We start from the raw sequence: 22,661 nt of genomic DNA, 5'->3' as shown, positions 1-22,661 counted from the left end.
TCGGTTCTATCCCCTTATTTCTTGCTTTTTGGCTTCACACCTTTCCTTTGGTCATTCTCCTCCAGACCCGGAGGATAGCTTTGCACTTTCTATCTTGCTTTAGCAAGTATTCTTAGGGATGAACCTACCCAATAGCCTAGGGAGTGGTTCCTCAATCCGGGCATACTCACCTTATAATCCCACACACTGGGATTACATGGTTGCTTATGGGCCTTTACATGCCCATCACTAGCCTTGCCAAAATTCCATTTTTGGCTTTGTCCAACTCGGGTAGACAGTCCTCTCCTGTCTCCGCAACCTTGGACATTTGGATAGCACCTTCTATCCATCATTCGCTAGGGACTTAGTCCCTTGGGCTTTATCCATTGCCCTCGCGACATCAAACACCACCTTCTGGTGTTCTAGAGTGTTCGGGTGTCCCAATGATGGCTTTCTTGACAATGAGTATTTCCTTTTATGACATTGACTTACTATATCGCAACACAAGCAACTTATCCCCCGTAAGGGTATATCCAACTTCCCTATGCTATTAAGAAGTCTTGGGTAGCTACCTTCTACCTGTTTAACCAGTTATTTTGCACCTCTTGCTTAGTTGCCTCATAGTTGTCAAGTCCTACAACTCATTGCTTGGTGCTTTCACACCTCCATCATTATCTGGGTCACCACACTCCAACTGCATGCTCTGCAACTTAGGCTATGCTATTCCCATTTCCATTGGGATTCCTTTGGCAAGGGGTTCTCATGAACCCACCAACATAGCCTCAAGGTATCACACCTTGGCACATTTGGTGTCTCCACACCATCGGCTCTATGAGCCTACCTCTATGACATTTCCCCTTCGTGTCTAAGTCTTTGCCAAGACCAACACCGCTCTTTCTTATGCCAACCATCCGTTAGCACTGCACCATAGAGGTCACACACAACTTTATGTCAAAGTTGTTTTCTTCTGGGAACACCTTTCCCATAACTTTAGCATGGCACATTCTGCTATTGATGAGATACCCTCTGTTCTCATCCTTGGATCCTATAATCCCCCCCCATCCTTTGTGGGGTACAACACACCTCAGTCCAAATGCTTCTATCAGTCCTTTCAGGACCATCCGTTGACTCTACTTGAGTCATCCAACAGTTTTGGACTTGGTTAATCTACAGACCCGTAAGGTCCTACTTGTGAGGCGCTAGCTCACTGGAATACACTTCTTGCATTCCTGTCCTACTCAAAAGGACTATTTTCACAAGTGTTACTCCGACACTTGATTTTGTTCTCTGGGGTCAACCTTTGCCCTTTAGGACTACTTGTCCATGTGATGAGAATACCAATTCATCCACTTAATACACCCCCAACTCCTTGGGTTGTTCCAGCATTTATTAGAGGTAGCCCCGGCTACCTTTTCAAGGGCTTGAGTCCTCTTCCATATTTGACCTCCCACGGTCATTACTTCTGGTCTCACATTCATGAGCACCAACCTCAACTATATGAGGAAAATCTTGTGACTCCTTTATTGCGTTGGAGTCTTTATCTTTCCCGTGATCCCAACTGTAGTTGTTTACCACAACTACATTAGCCAGTTTGCTAAGTCAAACGCTCATCTGGATCACATCCTCAACTTTTTTTTTTTTGAGGAAAACCATATACTGTTCCCAAGATCCCAAAGTCGTTCCATTATTGGCCCTTTTCTATCCACCACCCCGTCTACAAGTTCACACATGAACTATAATGGAGAGCCATGTCTTCCCGACTTGCTACTCCTCAAGGATAGGCCCACTACTCGGACCTTCCGATGCCAACACTAGTGGTGATATACTTGAGCACCAATAAAAGTCGGACTAAGGAACAGCTCCGAGACCAAATTGTAAGCGACTAATTTTTCCATTCTACTTTAGTCACTTAACCACACCTCCGACCACTTGGAGGAGTCTCATTCACAACCTCCATAAGTCCCATTCAGGACTTGGGGCTTGCTATCCCCGAGAGTGGCATCCATGCCACTCAACCTTTGCACTTGGTCCAAGTGCTCCACGTGTCCGATCCCATGACTGACACCCAAAGGTACCACTGACATCTCGGCCCGTTACGCTAAGGCCATGCCCATTCACCTTTGCTGCGCAAATGGTCCAATACCACTTGCATCACCATCCCGTCTCTCCAAGACTGGGCCATCTATCTACGAGGGGTCATCCTAGATCCATTCCTTAGCATCCTTAGGATGCCCACAGACCTGGGGAATCGCCTTCCCCAAAGTCCCTTTGTCAGTTCCTACCAAGTCCCTTTCTGCCCCTGGCCGTGTTTGCCAACACTGCCACTGGATCGAGGCCCACAGGCTCGACCACTAAGTCCCACGGTCCTCTGGGACTTCCTCACCACACGACTGTGTCCTTGGTCACTACCCCAGAGGACTGCTCCTCTTCCTTTCCACAGTCTGGGCCTTTGGGACGACATTTCGGAACACCGTGGCCTTACGCAAGCCACCTGGTTACTCTCCCCACCTATCGCCTTTGGGTGCTCTAGCCATGGGCTTAGAGCGAGGTTCCGTTGAGCCACGCCTGGTATCCAAGTAGGTAGTGCCACCCACACTTGGACTGGGAGCATCGGCCAGTCGATCTCCCGGGGGAACTAGAGCCGGCTCTTGAACACTTCACCAAGCTACCCCGCTTGTCGGTCCGTATTCACTCTAGTCTTGGACTTCCCAGTGGTCAGTTCATCACCCAACACTGGGTCTGGCCTTCCTGGGCCAAACTGGCCTTTCCTGGCCAAACTGGCTCCACTGCAGTCCTCCCCCTACTATACTTTTGGAGCTCACCAAACCCCCCAGGGTCTGGGAGACGAACGCTTTGGGTTTTCACCCTCTCAGGCTCCGGACTCGGACTCGGACTCGGACTCGGACTCGGATTCGGATTCGGACTCGGACTCGGGCTTGGGCTCGGTCTCGGCCTCGGCCTCGGTCTCGGTCTCGGTCCCGATCTCGGTCTCGGTCTCGGTCTCGGTCTCGGTCTCGACTTCGGACTCCATCTCGGACTCCATCTCGGACTCCATCTCGGACTCCATTTCGGGTCTATCTCGGGCCCATCTCGGACTCCACTTCGGACTCCAACTCGGGTCCATCTCGGACTCCACTTCGGACTCCATCTCGGACACTCCCACGTGTCATGTGTTGGTCCTTTTGGGTCCCTTTTTGGAGCCTCGCCTTTTGCTCGCTTCGTGCTCGTTCCTCGAGCACTTCGTTGGGAGTCCACTCCCGCTCTTGACTTTTCAAGTCGGAGCTTTTGGTCCAAACGTGTTACGCTCGTTTGGCTCTCGCTTCGGCCACTACCATGTGGCGCCCTTCTGGCTCCACTTTGGGGCCTAGGGATTTTGTGTCTCACACAGAGTTATAGTTTCCCTCTATTGTCTAGCTCCCACTTGTGTGCCTGTCTTTGTTTTACATCCAGTTTAGGTCTTAATCTCCATACCATACTAGCTAGTGGAGTACTTATATCCTCATGTTAGGCCATTAATATATTGAAATAAAGCCAAACTCCATTTAGCTCTGTTTTGTGTGTTAGTCTTGGCATTGGGATGCCAGAAGCTCTAGGACTATTTTAATGTCATTTCATGCACTTGTCCCTTCACTCATAAGTCATTCTATACTTTAGTTCCTTTACACCTTTCTGTATTGCACATGAATTTGGAGCTGAACTCCAAGCTCATTGCACTACAAAACAAGGGTCCAATACAATCCCACAAGCACTAACTCCTTGTATTTAGTACCTACATGTAAAATGGTGTCAAATGGTGTTTGGCACAATTTTGGCATACCAGTGGCTTAACGCGAGGAGAAGGATACCCTACCAACTAGAGTAGTGTGGAGCTTGGGCTTAGACCCAAGTCAGACGCAAAACAAGGAGCAACACAACTTAGTGGGAGGTAAATTAATATTTCAAATGGTTGGACATACATTCCAATCACTATCTCTACTATACATTTGGAACCCCCTTACTAGAAACACATAAGAGTTCCTACCTTATGTTCATTTGGCTAAGTATAAATGCTAAACCTAGTAAACTAACACTTGGACAAAATGGGCTACTAAAGGGAATCAACAATACCAATCTTTTGCCATCATGGTAGTAAGAAAAGAGTGTCTATAAAGATTGGCTATGTCGCAAATGTGACTTTAGGTATCAAAAGTTACTTGTCAGCCAGTCCTTACGGACACTCTTTCCTTACTGCCACGATGGCAAGAAGTCGGTATTGCTAGACCCTTTATTAGTACCTCTTGTGCTAGTGGAGTTAACTAGGCATTTTGAGTGTACTTAAACCGGACGAGTATAAGGACGGAATTCCTACGTGTTATTACCTAAGCATACTTAGCCCGGTAGGGAGTTCCCGCTTTGTTTTGTCTTGCACTTGCTAGTGACAAGAACCTTTGCATATTGAGATTAGTCCCTCAATATCGCTAGATGATAGCTTACTGTGTCTACCAAACACCCTTGCTATCATGCCCTTTATGTTAGTCTCATTTTGGCCCTAAATGCTATTTATGGAAAGTGTCTAGATTTGCTCATTTAGCATATTTACGGAATGTAGAGATTGTCTTGAACACAGTGGTGTTCGTCCCATGTCCAAATTCACATTCTAGCACCATTCCATATTTACTAAGTTTTGAGCTTGTCCCAGAGACTAACTCCTAGTACTAAGGGAGGCTTGGGGTGAAAGCCCAAAGCATGTGTTTCTCGGGGGGGGGGGGGGGGGGAGGGGGGCTATGGGGGGTTCCAAATGTATAATAAAGATAGTGGGTAGGTTGGGTATGGCTGACCAATTTGAGGCATAGCCTAACTCTTGCTTGCGTGCCTATCCTTGTTCTGTGTCCGGCTTGGGTCTAAGCCCAAGTTCCACACCCTGCTAGCTGGTGGAGTACCTATGCCCTCACGTTAGGCCACCGGTATGCTAAAATAGCGCCAAACTCAATTTGGCTCCGTTTTGCGTGTTAGTCTTGGCATTAGGATGCTGGTTGTTCTAGGACTGTTCCAAGTCGCTCTAGGCTCTTGTCCCTTCGCTCCTTGGGCTGTATGCTCAAGAGTTGCTCTGTGGTCCGGTTCCATCATTCCTTGGCTCCATGCTTGGGGGTTTGGCACCATTCCTTCATTCAGTGGCCTAAGGCCTTGAACCTCAGGTTCCACACCACTATCCTATGGACACGTGGCATGTAACATGTGGCATATGACACATGGCACATGGAGAGTTTAGGGTTTAGGGGGGCTATGGGGGGCTCCAAATGTATAATAGAGATAGTGGGTAAATTGGGCATGGTTGACCAATTTGAGGCATAGTCTAACTCCCGCTTGCGTGCTTGTCCTTGTTCTGTGTCCAGCTTGGGTCTAAGCCCAAATTCCACACCATGCTAGCTGGTGGAGTACCTATGCCCTCACGTTAGGCCACCGGTATGCTAAAATAGCGCTAGACTCTATTTGGCTCCATTTTGCATGTTAGTCTTGGCATTAGGATGTTGGTTGCTTTAGGACTGTTCCAAGTCACTCCGGACTCCTGTCCCTTCGCTCCTTGGGCTATATGCTCAAGAGTTGCTCTGTGGTCCGGTTCCATCATTCCTTGGCTCCATGCTTGGGGGTTTGGCACCATTCCTTCGTTCAGTGGCCCAAGGCCTTGAACCTCAAGTTCCACACCACTATCCTATGGACACGTGGCATGTAACATGTGGCATATAACACGTGGCATATGGAGAGTTTAAGTTCCACTTCGTAGTGTTATCCTATGATAAATCACCATAGGATAAAGGGTGAAAACCACATGCACTATAGGCTGACAAGTATCTTTCAATTACCTGAAGTCATATTCATGACACTTTCACTCTTACCCTTGGCCCACATGTCCAATAGTTAAAGTTTTGCTTCACAGTTATTCTATGGTGGGTAAAGGGTGAAAACCACATCAAAAAATGACTCTCAACGAGTACTATCCAATAAGATTAAGTAACTAATTTTATTACATATGTAGAGATGAAAATGATGATTTAAGTGGGTATATATTTAGTTAATATGGCTTTGCATGTGTTCCTTAAGTATGGATTTTGGTTACCTTTTTATACTAGATTGTATGAGCTTTCGCTTGAGCTCATAAGATAGATTTGAGGTGCACCATTTGCACAAGTTTGTACTTGGGTTTATGAGTGAGGCACATTAGCAACTTAAAGTTACAGATTGAGTTGGCAAAATTAATATTTGTTTAACAATTATTACCATAAATAATTCTATGTTACTATGGGTAAAAGTAAACCTCCCTTGAGTTTGCTATAAGTGGCAAATAGGTTGGTCTATAGCTATTTAGTATGGCACTAATGGATCTTTCCTAAGCATGAATATGAATTAATCAACTAAGATTGTAAGGATTAGTCTATTGGTTTAGGTAATTGTTGTTATGCTCTCTTATACACTTTTCTTAGATTAGACTAAAGGCAATGTGAATATAAGTTTGAGGTTTAATCAAGTTGAGATTGATAAGGGATCATTTACAAAAATAATCTTATCTTTTTCGAGGGATGATTTGGCAATGAAATGTGACTCATTATTTATGTTCATATCATGCAATTAAAGTCCCTACTTCGATGTATATTGGTTATGATAATTTTACAAGTGATAGATAATAGTGAAACACTAAACCATTTGCTTAGACTTGTTATTGGAAGGGTTGGGTTGCAATGCTTAATTTGTTTTCGGCGAACTTTATTATTCCTCCTTGAGTAGTTTGGTATTGAATTAGTTTTAAGCTTGGTCAAAAAGAAAGTGCATAAGCTTATTTATATTGTGAACAAAGTTGATGGTGTTAGATATTGTAAATCTTTATCGATAGGGTGTGGCATTTATAATGCATTTTGTCAAATCTAGTTAACACTTGATACTCATGTAAACCTTTAAAGTAATAATGTGGGTTAACCCGTGATATTGTTCAATTGATGATCAAATCATTGTGATTTTTTATTTCATATCATAGTGATCATGACTGATGTGTTTACAAAGTTGTTTGGTCAAATGATGATCAACCCCAAAGTGGTTGATGGTAATGCTAATCTACTTGCACGTAGTAGCATTGTAGTGGCTTTGACTGGATTCTCTAAAATTGATCCATTATATTAAACTAGTGATATGAGAATTTATTTATTAATGTATGAAAAAGTTGTACCATTCATTTGTTATAACTTGTTGGTGAATTTATTAGCACTTGGATTAAATTGTTGAATGGTGGTGTGTAGTTGAGGCATTAGCTTTATGTTCTTGTGCTAGTGGAGGTGGTATTACTATGTTAAGTGATGAGGAATATTCTTTAGAGCTATGTCATTTTTCTTGTTAGTATTTTAACTTCATACTAGATTTTCAAAGTGATTAAAGAAGAATGCTAGTGCAATATATATATTCATAAATACGGTCTTCATGATCAAATCTTGGGCATTCATTTGCATTTTGTGGATGTCAATGTTTGATGTTGAATATATAAGAATGATATTTGATACTTAAGCATAATGTTGGTTCATAAAAATTTATGTTAAGGTGAATTTATATGAAGTTGTAAGTAGGAGGAAGTTGGTTGAGTCTTGAAAGTTTACATTTCTAAATTGAAAGTCATTTTTAGCTTTAGGATGGAAAATTTTCACAAATTTTCATAGGTTTTTTTAATGGTTGATTTATTGATTATTTTGTTCAAAAACCATCTTATTTTTATAAGCTAGCACAAATTAGTGAAAAGGTTGAAGTTTACTTCAGTTGGCTTAAACCCTACTAAGTAGTTTGTATGATACGGCCCGAAAGGGATGTTTACTTTTAGGGCTAAGGCAATTGAGTTGAATAGAGTCTAAAGATGGTGTAGAAAAGTGGTTGTTGCATTTTTCTAAAAATATAACTCTTGTGCCTTTTTTTTGTAACATCAAGTTTAGTAGTAGGTTGCACTTTGCATTTCATAAACTCTATGAGAGTAGTAAACTTACACTAATCTTGACTTAATTTTGGTACTCTTGTGCTTTTGTTGAGGATGGTGATATCTAATTTAGTTGTTTGTAATTAAGGTGTTAATACTTGTATTATAACTTTGTCTATTAGGAGGTTGTATACCTAAATGAGTTTATTTTATGGTCTTCACTTTAGTTTCAATTGAGTGTTGATCGTGCATATTTAGCCTCTTCAAAGTATGGTTAGAACTATTAGTTATATGTGTTGGAGAGCTTATTGTAGTTTGATTAAATTTGAATGGTCATTTAATTCATGTCTATCCATGATTCTTTATGTTGTACTTAGAGTGTTACCTTCTTCTTGGACAAATATATAACTCGATAACATAAGGTTACTGTTTGGCTCTTGTGAAGTGAGCTGAAAAATGATTATTACTTGTTTTATAACTAGTGGTTATTGTAGACTTCGTTGAGGACTAATGACACTTTCTTCACTCGATAATGATTTAGCATTGGTAGCTTCTTTTAGCAAATGGTGTTGCAAAAGATTCTGTTATTAAACTTTTATGGTTTTTTCATGTTAGTATGTTGATTTTACCTCTATCTGTATCATTTGGTTGGATTTAGTTTATAGTATTGGACTTCATTGAGTCTTAGATGTGGTGAATCACTCCTTGATGATGTATTATTTAATGCTAAGTACTATTGCAGGGTTAATCTCAGATATAAAGTATAGTATTTTTTATCTTAGTTAATTTGGTTGCTAAAAAGAGTTTTGAGTGGTGATTCATTTTTGCTTTATTCTAGCTTTATTTTAATGTTCATGGCATTAAAGTGATGCCATATCATTGACATTATTGATGTTAAGATTCAAGTGAAATGAGATGTCTCTATATAAGATTGATGTTGAGTTTGATTGTATCAATATAGATAGTGTTGATGATTTTGTTGTAACTTCATATTTTTGGCATTTATGTATTTGTTAGTTAGTAATTATGTTAGTATTTAAATAATTAAGTGGCAAATTAAGTTAATTTTGTTCTATATGGGGTTTATCTTTAGTTTTTCCTTGAAAAGTGATTTTGTCATAAACTATATTACCCTTGTAAAAGGAAGAGTTAGTGATTAATATTAGAGTGATTGATTCTTTATTGGATTGATTTTAGATTATATCATCATTAATGATTTTTTTTGTATTTATTATGAAGTGGGTTACATTTTGTTATAGAAAATGGATTCATGAGGACCGTTTAATGATTATTTATTGAGTATATCTTCATTATACTTAGCTTTTGGATTGATGCAAACATGCTTTTCATTAGCTTTAGCATTATAAAGTTGAACTTCTAAATATGTTGAAAAGGATATTGCGGGTTGTACCAATGATTACTTCTTTAGCATTGATATTAGTTCATTTGAGACTCATCATCACTATTATATGAGATTTATCTATAGGCTTCTTCAAGCTTTTACATCATTAAATTCTCATGCTCATTATTCCAATTGTTAATAGTTGTGAAAAAAGATATTTATGCTCTTTAGTTTCAATATTTATGCTAGTGTTTGCATTGGTGATCATTAGTGATGATTGATTATCATTTAGGATAGTTAATTATCTTCTTCCTTGTAACACACTTTATCTCTTAATTTATCCCTATTTATCCCTCAAGGTTTCAAAAATTCACAGTGACAGTATATCCAAATCTCATCCCATGATCACATGTGCTACACTCACCCCCCTTCAGAGATGTTAATGTCATCCACCCGTACTGCAGTCCCACGGTGAATACCTTCATACCTAGGAATATACTGAAGGGATGTTAATGTCATCCACCCGTACTACAGTCCCACGGTGAATACCTTCATACCTAGGAATATACCTTGTTTAGGGGTATATTATATTTTTAAGTAGCCACTAATCAATGGGAATTGAACCCGTGCTATTGGCTCTGATACCAACTATAGTGCACCTTATCTCTCTCCCCTTAAGCCAACTAAAAAAAGGGCAATTGCTTGATGAGAAAGCCCTTATTAATTATTTTATCCCCATTTATCCCCTAAGGTTCTAAAGATCCACGGTAACAGTATATCCAAATCTCATTCTATGATCACATGCGCTATAGTCCTCAATCGAGTGGTGTTTCAGTATTTCTGTTCGGAATAAATTATTTCAGATAATAGTTCCACATTTATGGGTGAGGCATTTCATGTTTTGATGCCTCAATTGGGGATTTGCCACACTTTCATAAGTGTTTATCATCCATATACAGATAGTGTGGTGGAATAGCTCATTTGAACCTTTATAAAGATGATTGTGAAGTATGTAAACTTTCAATATTCAGATTGGAATGGTTATTGCTGTCTTTTCGATATACATATGTCATAAAAATGTAAAGTTCTATTAGTGCTTGACCATAATATAGTTATAATTTGATATTACCAATAAAGTTGAGTTTACCTTCACGATTGCCACAAGTTGCCAATGATAGGTTTTGGGATTAATATTTGATGAACATTCTTCCATTTATTTGAGTAGAGTCTACTGAACACTTAGGCTACATATAAGTGGGATAACAATGGCACTACAACTCCTATCATCATTTATATGCAAAATATAAAATGGATGACTTCATGTTAATTTGTTTTCCCAATCTTATGGTACATGGTTTGTCTAAGGGGCTCCTTGTTAAGTGGAAGGGACTGTACTAGGTGTTGCGGCAAATTAGACCACAAGATTATAAGGTTTAATATGATATCTAATAGGCAAATCCTCCAAAATTATACATGTGTTGAAATGCTTTGTACAAAGAGATTAGGAACAATTGACATTATCAACAAATCCACCAATACCTCCTTTTTATGTTCCTCTAAATCCTAGTTCATCCACGAGAGAACTCTAATTGTCTTCCATCACTCCAAGAGGAAGAAATAATGTGAAGTCCAAGTGTATAGCTACAATATTATATATTAATATTACAATAGTGGGATTTTGGTAGTTGTTGGATTAATTTCAATTTAGACCACTTGCTTCTGTCTTGTTGTTAGCAAACTTAAGGATGCTTAATCTAACTATCTTAAAATTTAACTAATTAGAAAAAAGGGGTGCACTCTAATTCATGGCACTTTTCCTTTATATTAAAACCCTTATAAATCATCTTTTGAATCATTATTTTTAATTGTTTATATATAATTCAAAATGTTTGAATAGCTAATTAATTTTACCAAGATTTTAACTTTTCTTTAAATATAAACAAAACGACTTGCTTTTTTTGCAATGGGGAAGAAAGGAAGAAGCATCTCAAATTCAAGTAAAATTTTATTTTTTTATAATGTGAAGCTAAACTTTTATTTTTAATAGATCCCACAAATATTGAGAGTAAATTTATGAAATTTAAAGAGCTTCTAAAAAAACAAAAGCTTCAAAACATGATTTTTTGAAGTAATGAAAGAGGCGTTTCATGGATCATATTTTAGTGTGGATGCTAATATGGTTTTACATTTGTTCTAATAATGATAGTAAAAACAATATTATAAACAACACATATAAGGATTAAGCTATAGTCACCTATAAGAATTGAGCCTAGAAGGATAGAGTTGCAATAAATTTCTATAAAAAATAATAAATGGATATGTTTTAAATAGTTATTCATGGTTTTTGTGTAGGAAAAAAAGGGCAAATAAAAACTAAAGATCCATTCATGAAATAAATGGTCATCCTTCTCCTATGATCAAAATTTTCAGAATTTCATTTATTAAAATCAATTAATGTTTTGGGATAAAAATTAAAACTTTTTATTCTGAGAAAAATATAAACATCACAAAACTAATCAAATTGTTTTAAGTATTTTGGGGTAATTTCAGCTTCTTTTTTTTTATCACTTATATGTACCACTGTAATGTGTAATTGCTTTATAAAGTAATTTTTTTTGCAAAAAACTACAATAGATTTAAAATAGTAAATCTATATTTAGATAAATTTTTAGTACTAAATTTAGTTATTATTATCAGTAATAACATATTTGAAAAATAAGATATAATTAATATTAATAACTTCCTATTTTTTTGTTAGAAAATAAGATATAAAATTTAGTAAAAAATTAAGTTAGCAGTAGCAGTAAGGATATAGATAATAATTTCAGTAAAAATTTACTTGGATGTATTATTTACAAAATATATTCATAAATATGTAAATCAACTTTTAGCTATAATTTTTAGTTAGAATAAGCTTTTGAAAGTAACCCGATAAATGAGTTAAAATTTCAACATCAAATTTTATTATGGTTAAGTGTTTGCTTTGGCTAGCTTTCATTGCTAACAATATCTTTTTGCCATAAATGGCCATGGGTGTATCACTGGTGCTGACAGAACATATCTCAAGCAGGTATAGAATGATTTTGGTCAACACTCTTATGTTCTTGTTCTTCTTCTCATGTCTGGGCAGTGGTTAAAGCTTTATTGGAATTTGTTACTACAATGCAAATGATTGGAGATTTTTAAATCTTACATAGAAAAATTTAACAATGAGGAATATCTTAGAATATACTTGGATATTCCAGGTATATTCTTTACACTTGTTTTCGTTTCACACAATATTATTTTTATCTAATGTAAATTATATCTAGGTTTTCTAAAGAAAATAAAAATTAGTAAGATTAAAATAAATGTGCACCTTTGCACTGAGGTACAGGTTCACTCAATCTTTTTTCTTGTTTGCTCTTTTTTTTTCGTTTGCTATTAATGGAGGACTGGCTTTGTGCACAAGAGGTGTACAGCATGGTCTCCAGCTTTGGATCAATCTCTCCTGCAAGTTGAAGTTTGTGTTTTCTTTGTTCCATCAGAGTATCAGGATCGAGCCAAAGTGAATCCGGTGAGCTGGCCTTTGCTTCCAAAAGCTGGCCAGCCTTCCAGAGTATAAGTGAAGGTGTTCCGATTTCCAGTTGCATGGTCACGTCGAGGTACATGGTTGGTGGTGCTTGGAGACGGTGTCATGGTGTGAAACCTGTAGCCATCGCCAGGCAGCCTCTCAACGAGCCGTGTTCCAACACGGTCCGTTGTCATGAACACGACTACATTATTGCATTTTGAATGGGTGTTAAAGTTATAAACAAACAATACAAAATAATTTGTCACACTATTTAAGCTAACAAATTACAATGCAATATCATATTGTGTGAAAGGCAAGAACTACTTTGGGACTCTCCTTAATGCTCTACGTATGCGATCTCCAGTCCACAGCTTAATCTCTGACGCTGAGAAATAGCGTGTGAAGAGATGGTCTTGTAGCAACACTTCTCTGTCCTGGTGATGCAGCCCAATGACAATCTCTATTGACTTGGGTCTTGGCGAGGGCAGCATTGCAACAAATGGCATGTGTGGTGGAACTTTGCTGGGCAGAAAGCAAAGTTGGGAAAGTGCTCCTCCTCGCCACCCAAAATCGAGACCATACATGTGGAAATTGGTCATGGTCGTGGACATGATTCCCCGCCTCCAGTGAAGTTCCTTGTGAAGATGAGCAGAATTCAGCTCCAGCCAGTCCAGCATGCTCTGCACCGACGCTCTATTGCAGGAGATCTTTGCTTTGTGTATGAGATGCGCAGCATACGATAAGTCCGAAGCAACTATGTCGCCAGCTCGAGACGCATGAACCTGACAATTGGCAACGGCATTGCCGAAATAATTTTGGGGGACGACTGCTAGCTTCTGGCCCCGCAGGTTGATAGAGAACAAGATAGCCGTGTCAAGGTGTTGAGGGACTCCCTGTGCACGTAGTATGGACGACCACAGCAGGGACAACACGGCCTCAAAGCCCGTAGCTTTTCCACCGTTGTATGCAAAGGCGCCGGTTTGAGCTTCTCGCTTGCAAGCGTCTATAGCAGCTTGCTCCATTCGAAGTGTCACCAGATTGCAAGGCGTGATGTTGCTTGGATCAATTTGCTTGTCGCGTGCAGCAGCGTCAATGATGAAAGGCACCGGTGCGTCCACCTTTGGAGGATCCCGAGCCAAGAGCGCCCGTTCTCTTCCAAAGCTCTCACAAAATAAAGTGCTGCCACGGTGAACTTTAGCCCATGCGTTGAGGAAGTTGTAGAGGCTGGAGCCGTCCAAAACGATGTGCAAAAAATGGACTGCTATGGCAATGCTCCCACAGTGAAATTGCGTCAAGTGGAACTTGATAAGAGGAACATCGCTGGGGTTGACAACTCCGGTGTCGAGTGATAAATCTATGTCTAGTGGACACTGGCGTATGTCTTGCCAATCTTGGAAGCTCGAGTCCACCTTTGACTCCACAAAGTGGACACCTTGACCGTTCATGTTTACCTCGATCCTTCCACTCTCGTTTACCCTGAGCCTTCCAGCGAGAACAGGATAAAATACTAGCACCTTGGAAAGTGAAGACCTGAGGCTGTCTACAAGACTCTTAGCTCCTGTGGAAGGCGAGAAGCAATCCTTGAAGAAGAGCACAAGTGTGGAGAATTCTGGCTTGCTGTAGCAAAGATCAATGCTTGAGAGAAAATGAGGTGAAGGTGGTGGAACTTTCTTAGGCCGAACGACATGGAAGGCATATTGAACAACTTTACTGCTGCTTGGTTGATTGCAATCTTGAAGAGATTCAGAATTCACCTTAGTAATCGCATCCATTTCTGGTGCAGCAGTGTGTAAAGCATGATTTTTTATAGTAACTGCAGGTCAAACTTCCCCAACGTGAAACAGATGCAACAGCTAGCTGGTGGATTCTGGTTTAAGCATCACTTGTTTAAGAAGAAGTGGAATCTATATAATATAAATTATTGCTTTTCCATAACACGTTAGGGCTATATAAACGTCAGCTTTTTGTTTTGATTTCGCGTGTCATTTCTTCTGGATATGGCCATAAACTAATTGGCAGTCAGCAAAAAAGATGATGTCATATATGGAGTAGGCCTCTGCTCTCGTGGCCTCGTTTCACATCTGGCGTAAAAATTATTGGTGCAGCATCAAAGACTTGGCAAACGGTCAACTGGCAGCGCCAGACTTGGTCACCTTCCAAACACTGTAATGCATGGGAACGTTCGCCGCCCGTGGGGTTCGAACCCAAGGTTAAAAGCCTGGCCGGCTTGGGATTCTTAAGCAAGCTTATTCAATAGCACCGTTTTCGCGCCAAAGAGAATCGAGGAAACCTGCCGCGACTTTGCAACGACGGAGGAATATAGTTTGGTAATAATCTTAACCATTAATTAGCTAACCTTAGAATATGCTACGCTTTTCCTGGTTAACTCGTCACCAAAATGCTGGAGAAGCTCGGGGATCCGGTAGATTTCCCTGTGTCATGCACTGAATTCTTCTAATCCCCTTTTGGCGCAGGCAGAGCTCCGGGCTAATGTGCTTGAGACGCCAATGCCTTTTCTCTCAGCGATCAGCAGCTGCAATGATCGAGCAATATCAAGGAAGCGTTTGTGATATGCGCATGCTCTTATTTACCGGAATCCAACGTTGTGTACCACTTTCATTCTGAAATTTATTATTGTTTTCACAGGAAATATCGAAATGTTTTTGTTTACAGTTGAGGTCAGTTAGAGTATGGTTCAGATCTCAGTTTCAAGCTATAACGTGACTGCACGTGAAATTTGTTTAGGAGACATGTTTGATGAGTAAGAAACATTGCATTCCAAGACATTTCCAGGACACTTCGTTTTCACGAGCCATTTCTTGGAAAGTTTTTACACAAGCATTGGAAGCGTGAGTGTGAGGAATTTGCAGCGATAGAGTCATTTAATATCAGTCTCCAGGCACCAAGTCCGTATTTTCTCTGTTTTCATTGTCAATTCTCCATTTAAACCCAATGGTTCATGCTGTGTAATCATCAGGATCTCAGTTCCGGATGGAGTCCAACAAGATCAAGCCCAAGAAAAAACAAGAAGCAATTTGTGCCATACTTTGCAGCTGTAATATTTTTTTAATGTTATTCCCAGGCAAGATCGATCTAACAAGAGGGTTCTTTTGACCATCCATCTTATAAGGCTTAGAATTTTGGAGAAGCAGAGCCCTCGACTTACAAAGTGCAATGAGGCCAAACCTAATAATCACCCGGTCAAAGACCTAACTACGTCGTTATGTTAATGTGGCTGTAGCTTATTGGTTAGAATTCCAAGTTGTAGCCATGGAGACGTGGGCTCGAATCCCAGCAGCCACATTCTTTTTCGCTCCATGTTAACGCATTAATACAGGGCAGAATATACTAGGGTTTGGGTAAACAATGGACGATGCCGCGCGGGAGCTCATGGAGCTCAAGGCGCTCATCACCAAAACGCTGGAGAAGCGCGGCGTCCTGGCCAGGATCCGGGTGAGTGCCTGTCGATTTCCCCGTGCCAGATCTGGGCCTGCATTGTGTGAATTCTTCTCATTCTCTTTGGCGCACAGGCAGAGCTCCGGGCCAATGTGTTTGCTGCCATCGAGGAGCAAGAGCGCGCCGATGGAGACGCCAATGCCTTTTCTCTCATCGGCGGCTGCAATGATCGAGCAAAGGACCTACACTCGTCTCAAGCCGGCAAGTGGAGAAGAAATTCTTTTGTTGTCCAAACTAATCCCCGGGTCCTTTCGATCAGGAAAGCTCTTGAGTGGCTTGATATGCGAGTATCTGGAGTGGTGCTCTCTCGATCGGACACTCAAAATCTACTTGCCGGAATCCAACATCGTGAGTGGTTTTAATACCTCTTTCGTTGCTGTCTCACTGTCCCGATTTGTCCAGCCCAGAGGATTTTCCAGAGCTGAGCTCCAAGACAAGCTTGGATTGAATGGAACCGACGAGTCGTCTCCTCTTCTACTAAAGATTCTAGACGAGTACCTAAAGCTCGAGGTAGATCACTGGCAAGTATCATGTCTTGCTAGTATTGTCTCTTGCTCTCGATCAAGCTTTCTGGTTTCTTACTGGAAATCTTCACGCAGAAACGAGGAGGAAGAGGCCAAGCGCTAAAGCAGCCATCGTCTAGCACTGGAGAATGTATAGAACAATTAAGGGGACTCAACATCGGCTCTTAGAAAGGTACGTAGCTCGATCAAAAACGAATTTTGCTTGACAACTTTCGCTTTTCTTGCAGCCTCTTACCTTTCTATGCTTGTACAATAAAGTGAGACACAGCCACACACAGCAGCAGCGTACTTATACTTTTCATTCGCTAGCTTGAATGTTTGTTTGTGATTCAATGGAAGGAAATTACAGCTCTCCATGGCAGTGGGAGGAACGAGACAACGCTGTGCTTGCCTGCCGCTACACAGAGATTAGATCGGAAAGAGAGAAATGGTTACCAGCGTCACAAAATTGGGCTGAGTTGCCCATTACTGGTGGCATTATCGGTGTTCTTCTTTCGTCTATAGAATAAAACGTACGCTGCGGGACTCTTGAGATGATCTTCGCTTGCTGGGGTGACGTGACTGTCATCGAAATTGTACCACTGGCCGTCAAGGTCCAGCTGAAAAGAACAAAAGGAAACAAGAAACTTTAGATGCGAAACCTCTATAGATCGTTCTTACGTTCACAAATGCTGTGTAATGGCCACCTCCTGTTCCACCGTAATGGTTGCTCACTGCGTAGAGCTCGTACTCGTGCTGCTGTGGAACGCTGCGGTGTGCCAGGTACTTGGTCAGATCCAAGTCGTGAATCGGGAAGTTGACGAACGTTTCCAGCTTGTTCTGGTAGCGGACGTAGGAGAATCTCTTGAGGTGGACGACCAAGATCTCGGGTAGTCGCCACAGATCTAGTTTCTTGCTCGCTTGTTGCCTTTGCTTGCAGCGCGGGCAGTACCTTGGGATGGGAAGAACGCGGCATTAAAGACGATCCAGAGGAAAAGAAAAGTTCTACATACCACATGTCGTGCGGCCCCAGTGGTTCCTCCTTTAGAAACGCTTCCAGGCAAGTGTAGAGAGACACTGCCTCCTGCCTCAACTTCTTGGAAGTCGCAGCCTTGCAAACGTCTGGGAGCCTGTCCAGGAAGCTCAAGTCGTAGAACTCTGAGACCCTGTCGGACCACTCCACGAACACGTACGTGTACTTTGTGTTGATCCGCGCTGGATAGAGGTCCGAGGGGATCGGTTTGTCAAACTCGATCAGGTGCGACTTTGTGGCTCTTTCGTCCGTTGTCCACAAGCTGAACGGGCAGTCCGACGACGCCCGGTCTAGCATATCGGAATCAAACATCTCCGAGTCCGTTTTCATCTGAGAGAGTAGCTTCTCGAAGGCACGCTTGATGTCTTCGCCCGTCCTGAAGCCCTCCGGTGGTATGGGAATGATGAAAGGAACTCTGAAACGATCCTTTCTGCCACTTAAACAGGTTAGCATTTCCACGGAACATATTAACACAGACTTACTCTTCCAGTTGTTCCTGGATGAAGGCCACGAACTGCGCACTCTCTGACAATTTTGGAAGCCTATAAGCCACCAGCTGGTCGGTATCTGGTATGGTCGACAGACCCAAGGTGTCCTCTAGTAAATGCTGGCTTTTGAGCTGCAATGAAAGGTTGAGCTATGGATCCAGAAAACAACCATACCAGCGCCAACCTGGAAAAGCTGCAGCATTTCGTCGGTGCTCAAGCCGCAACTGTTGCCTACGGCTTTTGCTAGCTCCCTACATTTGCCCTGTCGTGGAACCACAACTGCGTGTGCCTTTGGCGGTGAGCTGCCGTCGGAACTTATCACCGTAACTGTCATAGTACGAGTGTTCGTAGGGAGAGGCAAAGACAAATACATGAAAGGGTCGAATGTCACTGACACTTTGCTGCAAACTGGACAGACTAAAGTTGATTTGTACTGGCCCTGTGACAACATCAGCGTTAGCAACTATCTTCTGCTCGCCAATCATAAACATAATACCTGAAACACATCAACAATTACTGAATCGTTCCGAGCCCTGTGAGCTTCCCAATATTCGTCAGCGACCTCTTCATCTGGCCGACCATCCTCATCTTTCACTTCGATGTAAGGCTTTGTTTTTAAGCGGTTTAGATCTTCGTGCAGTCCATCCAGTAAATATGCCAGCAACTCCTGCAAAACAAGTTTGAGAAAAAAACTAAGAAAACAAAAACTTAACGCCAAGAGATTTATAATTACCTGTGAATCGTGCTGATTAAACCCACTGAATTGCGGAGCGAAACGAGAGAGCTTCATCTTGAATGAACGTGGAGAATACGGGGATGATTTTGGTGACCATACTTTGCGTAGAAGCTCTCCAAATGCGACTGCCAGTTCTCCCTAGCATCAAAATGCAAAATTCAGTACAAGATTTAAAGAAAACATTGAACCCACTCACTTTTGTTCCCATCATGTTGTCCCTGTTAATTTCCTTACTGTAATCTTGGAGGAAAAAAGTGGTAAGCTGAGGCGTGTGCACTAAACATTGAAGAGCACTGTTCATGAAGCATGTGTTTCCAAGGTTCTGGAGCCCCACCAGTCCTTGCGGTCCGCCTCCCCAATAGGCAATCGAGCCAGAGTGCTTTGTGATGGTGCTGCTAGCTCTGCTTCCGCCAAATGAAAAGTTAGAGCCCCTTCCACCGTTGAGAAAAATTTCGTCTGGCCATTTACCATTCACTCGAACTTCAGATAGGATCTGCGTTCATCAAACGTGAGAAAAAGATAAGATTATAATCATTCAGCTTACTTCTTGCCCCATTTGCAAGGCTGCGTCTTGTAAAGTCTGACTGACATCAAGAAGCTCTTTTTGCCTCGTCCGCCAGCAGTATTTCCAAAGTCTTATCTGCATACGATTTAAGAATTAGAACCATAACATGGTAGACAAAGACGGACATACTTCACTGGTTTCCAATAATTCACAAACCCTTCGATAGAGTTCCTTTACAGTTTCCTGCCAAATTTCCCTCCCATTAAACATGCAACAACAAATGAAAATTCCTACCTTCGAACTTATATTCACAATAGTATGATCACCACTTGGTTGGACGATAATCTTGAGCTGCAACGGGTAAACTTCGACGCAGAGTTCCGTCGAGCCTACACTGATCACCTTCCTGGATAAAACTGGACCTCCTCCATACCTGCAAGAGCTTGTTAAACTTTGGCACAAAGCTGTACGATAAGAAAATACGTACCACTTGTGTAGCGATTCCCAGACCCTCTCAGGCAAAAGAACGTAATCACGCTCTTCCACCAATGTGTTCCGGAGCGAGTCAGTGGATTCCTCTAGCAAATCAGAGTTATCTATACTAGGGGGGCGCTTCGAGCCATTTGGTTCGAAGTAAAACGCCTCCAGAGAGTCTGCACAGTCCTCTTGAATGTACTCTACCCATTTCTTCCACCATCTAGACAGAACGAGACCAAAGCTAGAATTTTTGAGCAAAGAGAGCGAGCACTTACTTGGCAGAAACAAGGAAATACGTATCGCCTTCTTTCGTTTGCACTTCCTCCGTCAAAATTTTGATTGCTCCTTTCTCCTGAGCAGCATTCTCCACGCATGCCTGGGGCGCGAGCATGCTTGATTCGCCTGGATGCCTGCATTTTCGGCCCGGGCGCCACTGTGAAGTGCAGCATTGATCGGGATTGCGAGAACCTTACCGAATCTAGGCCGCTGTCATCCGCGCCGAGGAGGAATTCGAAAAATTCCGAGCCGCTGGGGTGGGAGGGGGAGAGGAGGCGCTCCAGCGACTCGATCCGGGGCGAGCAATCGTCGGGCCGTCGACACTGGCGCGCGGATAAACCCTAGAAGTAGCAAAATGCATCTAGCATAAACCCTAGGTGGGAGAGAAATTGAAATCCTCGTCGAGGGAGGGACAATGTGGCCGCGATTATTAGGTCACCAATTTGGCTAGATCTCTATCCAGGAGGCCACCAGGAAAGAAGATCCTGGAGGAATTATTCTCGATCATAGCAGTCACAAATATTTCCCTAGGACAAGATCTCTGGAAAATGTATATAAGTTTGCTAGCTAAGCTTGGCTTCATTCCCATTGACTGGTCAACGACTCTAGACTTCCACTCGAGTTTTGGCGATGGTCATGGTCGGTCAACATCGATTTTTCTTGCTAAAACATCAAGGCCGATAGCGCTCTAGTTCTTGGGCAAACTCTCTTGGGCGAGAGAATCACCGACAAAATTCCAGTTTCGAAGGTACGAGATATCACTCCAACGCTCCCCTGGATTGGATTGGCGGGGCGCCAGTAGAAATGTAGCTCGGGAAGGCCGCCGCGCGGCATCCTCGATCGATTCCTCCACAAAAATGGGGGCAAACTCTTCCAATCCATGCTGCTGCCGCGGAAGATCCGCGCTCGAGGTCACGGTGCTAGCGCTGTGCGTGGGCCTGGCTCTTCTCCCCTTCGCCGCCATTGGATTCTTCTCGCGCCCGGCGCTGATCTGGAAAATGGAGCTCGTCTTTGGCAGCGAGAGGATCTGGAGTAGCAGCGGTAGCAGCGGGTGGTATGGCAGGAACACGCCACAGCGCTCACGGAACTTGGCGGCCCCGGCCTTCGCAGATCTTGCCAGGAGCAGTAACTTCGTAAGTCATTGTCTCCCATCAAGTTCTAGATTATCTCTTCGTCTCACTCTCTCTCTCTCTCTCTCATGGTGATTTCTTCGTTTTCTCTAGAGTGTCAGGGAGCTCTTGCATCTGGATGCGCTCTTGAGCAAGGCCGCGTTTCGCAACAACACGGTGATCATCACCACCTCCAACCAGGCCTGGGCCGCCAAGGGAAACATGTTGGATATGTTCTTGGACAGCTTCCGCAAGGGCGAGGGGATCTCGTCGTTCCTGGATCATCTCCTCATTGTCTCGCTCGACAAGATCGCCCACGACCGCTGCGTCCGGATCCACAAGTTCTGCTTCGTGCTCAAGACCGACGGCATCGACTTCTCGGGCGAGAAGTTCTTCATGAGCGACGACTACCTGAAGATGATGTGGAGGAGAGTCCATTTCTTGGGCGTGGTTCTCCAGCTCGGCTACGACTTTGTCTTCTCGGTAAGCACCAAAGTTGCGATCTTTTTCTGGAGTTTTTGTCAAGCTCTCGATGATATTGTCTGGGAGTTCTTGTCATGCTCTCGATCTTTGTCTCGGAGTTTTTGTTCTTTCTAACACCAGTGGCGATTCCAGGACGCCGACATCTTGTGGTTTCGAGATCCTTTCAAGCACTTCCATCCGGGAGCCGACTTTGAGATAGCTTGCGATCAGTTCTACGGCAGTGCAGTGGATCTCCGGAACAAACCAAACGGCGGCTACGTCCATGTCCGATCGAACAACCGCACGGTGGCGTTCTACAAGTTTTGGCACGCTGCGCGGGTGTTGTTCCCGGGGAAGCACGATCAGGACGTGCTCAACGCCGTCAAGTATACGGAGGGGTTTTGGAGTTTGGGATTGAAGATGCGGTTCCTGACCACGCAGTTCTTCGGGGGGTTCTGCCAAGTGAGCAGGGACCTGGAGGAGGTGTGCACCATGCACGCGAATTGCTGCACGGGGCTCCAGCGCAAGATCAATGATCTCAAGCTGGTGGTGGAGGACTGGGACGAGTTTGCGTCCATGACTGCGCAAGAGAAGCAGTCCAAAAGGATCTACTGGAGAGCCCCGCGGGAGTGCTTGCATTCGTTTGGATCATAGTAGCAATCGGGAAGAAAAAAACAACAAAACAATACATTTTTAAAAAGTTGGTGAAAAAAGGTAAAGTTTTTTAGGGTTCTTCCGAAAAAGACGGAAGGCCAGATACAAAAATCCAAAAGTAGAATATTCGTAAAGGGTTAACTGGCAAAATTTGCAAGTTGCCC

The 22,661-nt window shown here is 42.5% G+C and overlaps 4 protein-coding genes across 6 annotated transcripts; 2 read left to right on the top strand and 2 right to left on the bottom strand.

Annotated features, from left to right (window-relative positions):
• Positions 1–12,776: 12,776 nt before the first annotated feature.
• Positions 12,777–14,570, bottom strand: LOC9631049 (shikimate O-hydroxycinnamoyltransferase). The gene is made up of 2 exons (XM_002967654.2): positions 13,148–14,570; positions 12,777–13,000 (listed from the first exon to the last, which is right to left on the bottom strand). Exons 1-2 carry the CDS (start codon positions 14,568–14,570, stop codon positions 12,777–12,779), a joined length of 1,647 nt encoding a protein of 548 aa, XP_002967700.2.
• A 1,575-nt stretch (positions 14,571–16,145) lies between these two features.
• Positions 16,146–17,315, top strand: LOC9633135 (protein TONNEAU 1a). The gene is made up of 6 exons (XM_024672461.1): positions 16,146–16,251; positions 16,329–16,455; positions 16,514–16,602; positions 16,657–16,764; positions 16,854–16,950; positions 17,006–17,315. The coding sequence occupies exons 1-5, from the start codon at positions 16,165–16,167 to the stop codon at positions 16,944–16,946; spliced, it is 504 nt and encodes a 167-aa protein (XP_024528229.1). The 5' UTR covers positions 16,146–16,164; the 3' UTR covers positions 16,947–16,950; positions 17,006–17,315.
• LOC9631048 (ubiquitin carboxyl-terminal hydrolase 5) lies at positions 17,085–20,755 on the bottom strand. Of its 3 annotated transcripts, XM_024672455.1 has the most exons (15): positions 20,470–20,755; positions 20,272–20,406; positions 20,007–20,216; positions 19,814–19,952; positions 19,709–19,762; positions 19,559–19,654; positions 19,211–19,507; positions 19,012–19,152; positions 18,775–18,945; positions 18,463–18,717; positions 18,273–18,409; positions 17,771–18,220; positions 17,439–17,709; positions 17,214–17,377; positions 17,085–17,169 (listed from the first exon to the last, which is right to left on the bottom strand). In XM_024672455.1, exons 2-14 carry the CDS (start codon positions 20,385–20,387, stop codon positions 17,219–17,221), a joined length of 2,496 nt encoding a protein of 831 aa, XP_024528223.1. In that variant the 5' UTR covers positions 20,388–20,406; positions 20,470–20,755; the 3' UTR covers positions 17,085–17,169; positions 17,214–17,218. The 3 variants fall into 3 exon arrangements, with proteins under 3 accessions (XP_024528223.1, XP_024528222.1, XP_024528221.1); XM_024672454.1 differs by having other exon boundaries at positions 17,085–17,377; positions 20,465–20,755; XM_024672453.1 differs by having other exon boundaries at positions 17,085–17,377.
• A 174-nt stretch (positions 20,756–20,929) lies between these two features.
• LOC112345531 (uncharacterized protein At4g15970-like) lies at positions 20,930–22,556 on the top strand. Its single transcript, XM_024672456.1, has 3 exons — positions 20,930–21,405; positions 21,496–21,864; positions 21,997–22,556. Exons 1-3 carry the CDS (start codon positions 21,130–21,132, stop codon positions 22,495–22,497), a joined length of 1,146 nt encoding a protein of 381 aa, XP_024528224.1. The 5' UTR covers positions 20,930–21,129; the 3' UTR covers positions 22,498–22,556.
• Positions 22,557–22,661: the final 105 nt, after the last annotated feature.

This window comes from Selaginella moellendorffii, unplaced genomic scaffold, assembly GCF_000143415.4.
Source record: "Selaginella moellendorffii unplaced genomic scaffold, v1.0 SELMOscaffold_9, whole genome shotgun sequence".
Classification (NCBI taxonomy): Eukaryota; Viridiplantae; Streptophyta; class Lycopodiopsida; order Selaginellales; family Selaginellaceae; genus Selaginella; species Selaginella moellendorffii.
Note: the sequence above shows the minus strand (reverse complement) of the source record. Positions and strands in the feature narration are given on the sequence as shown.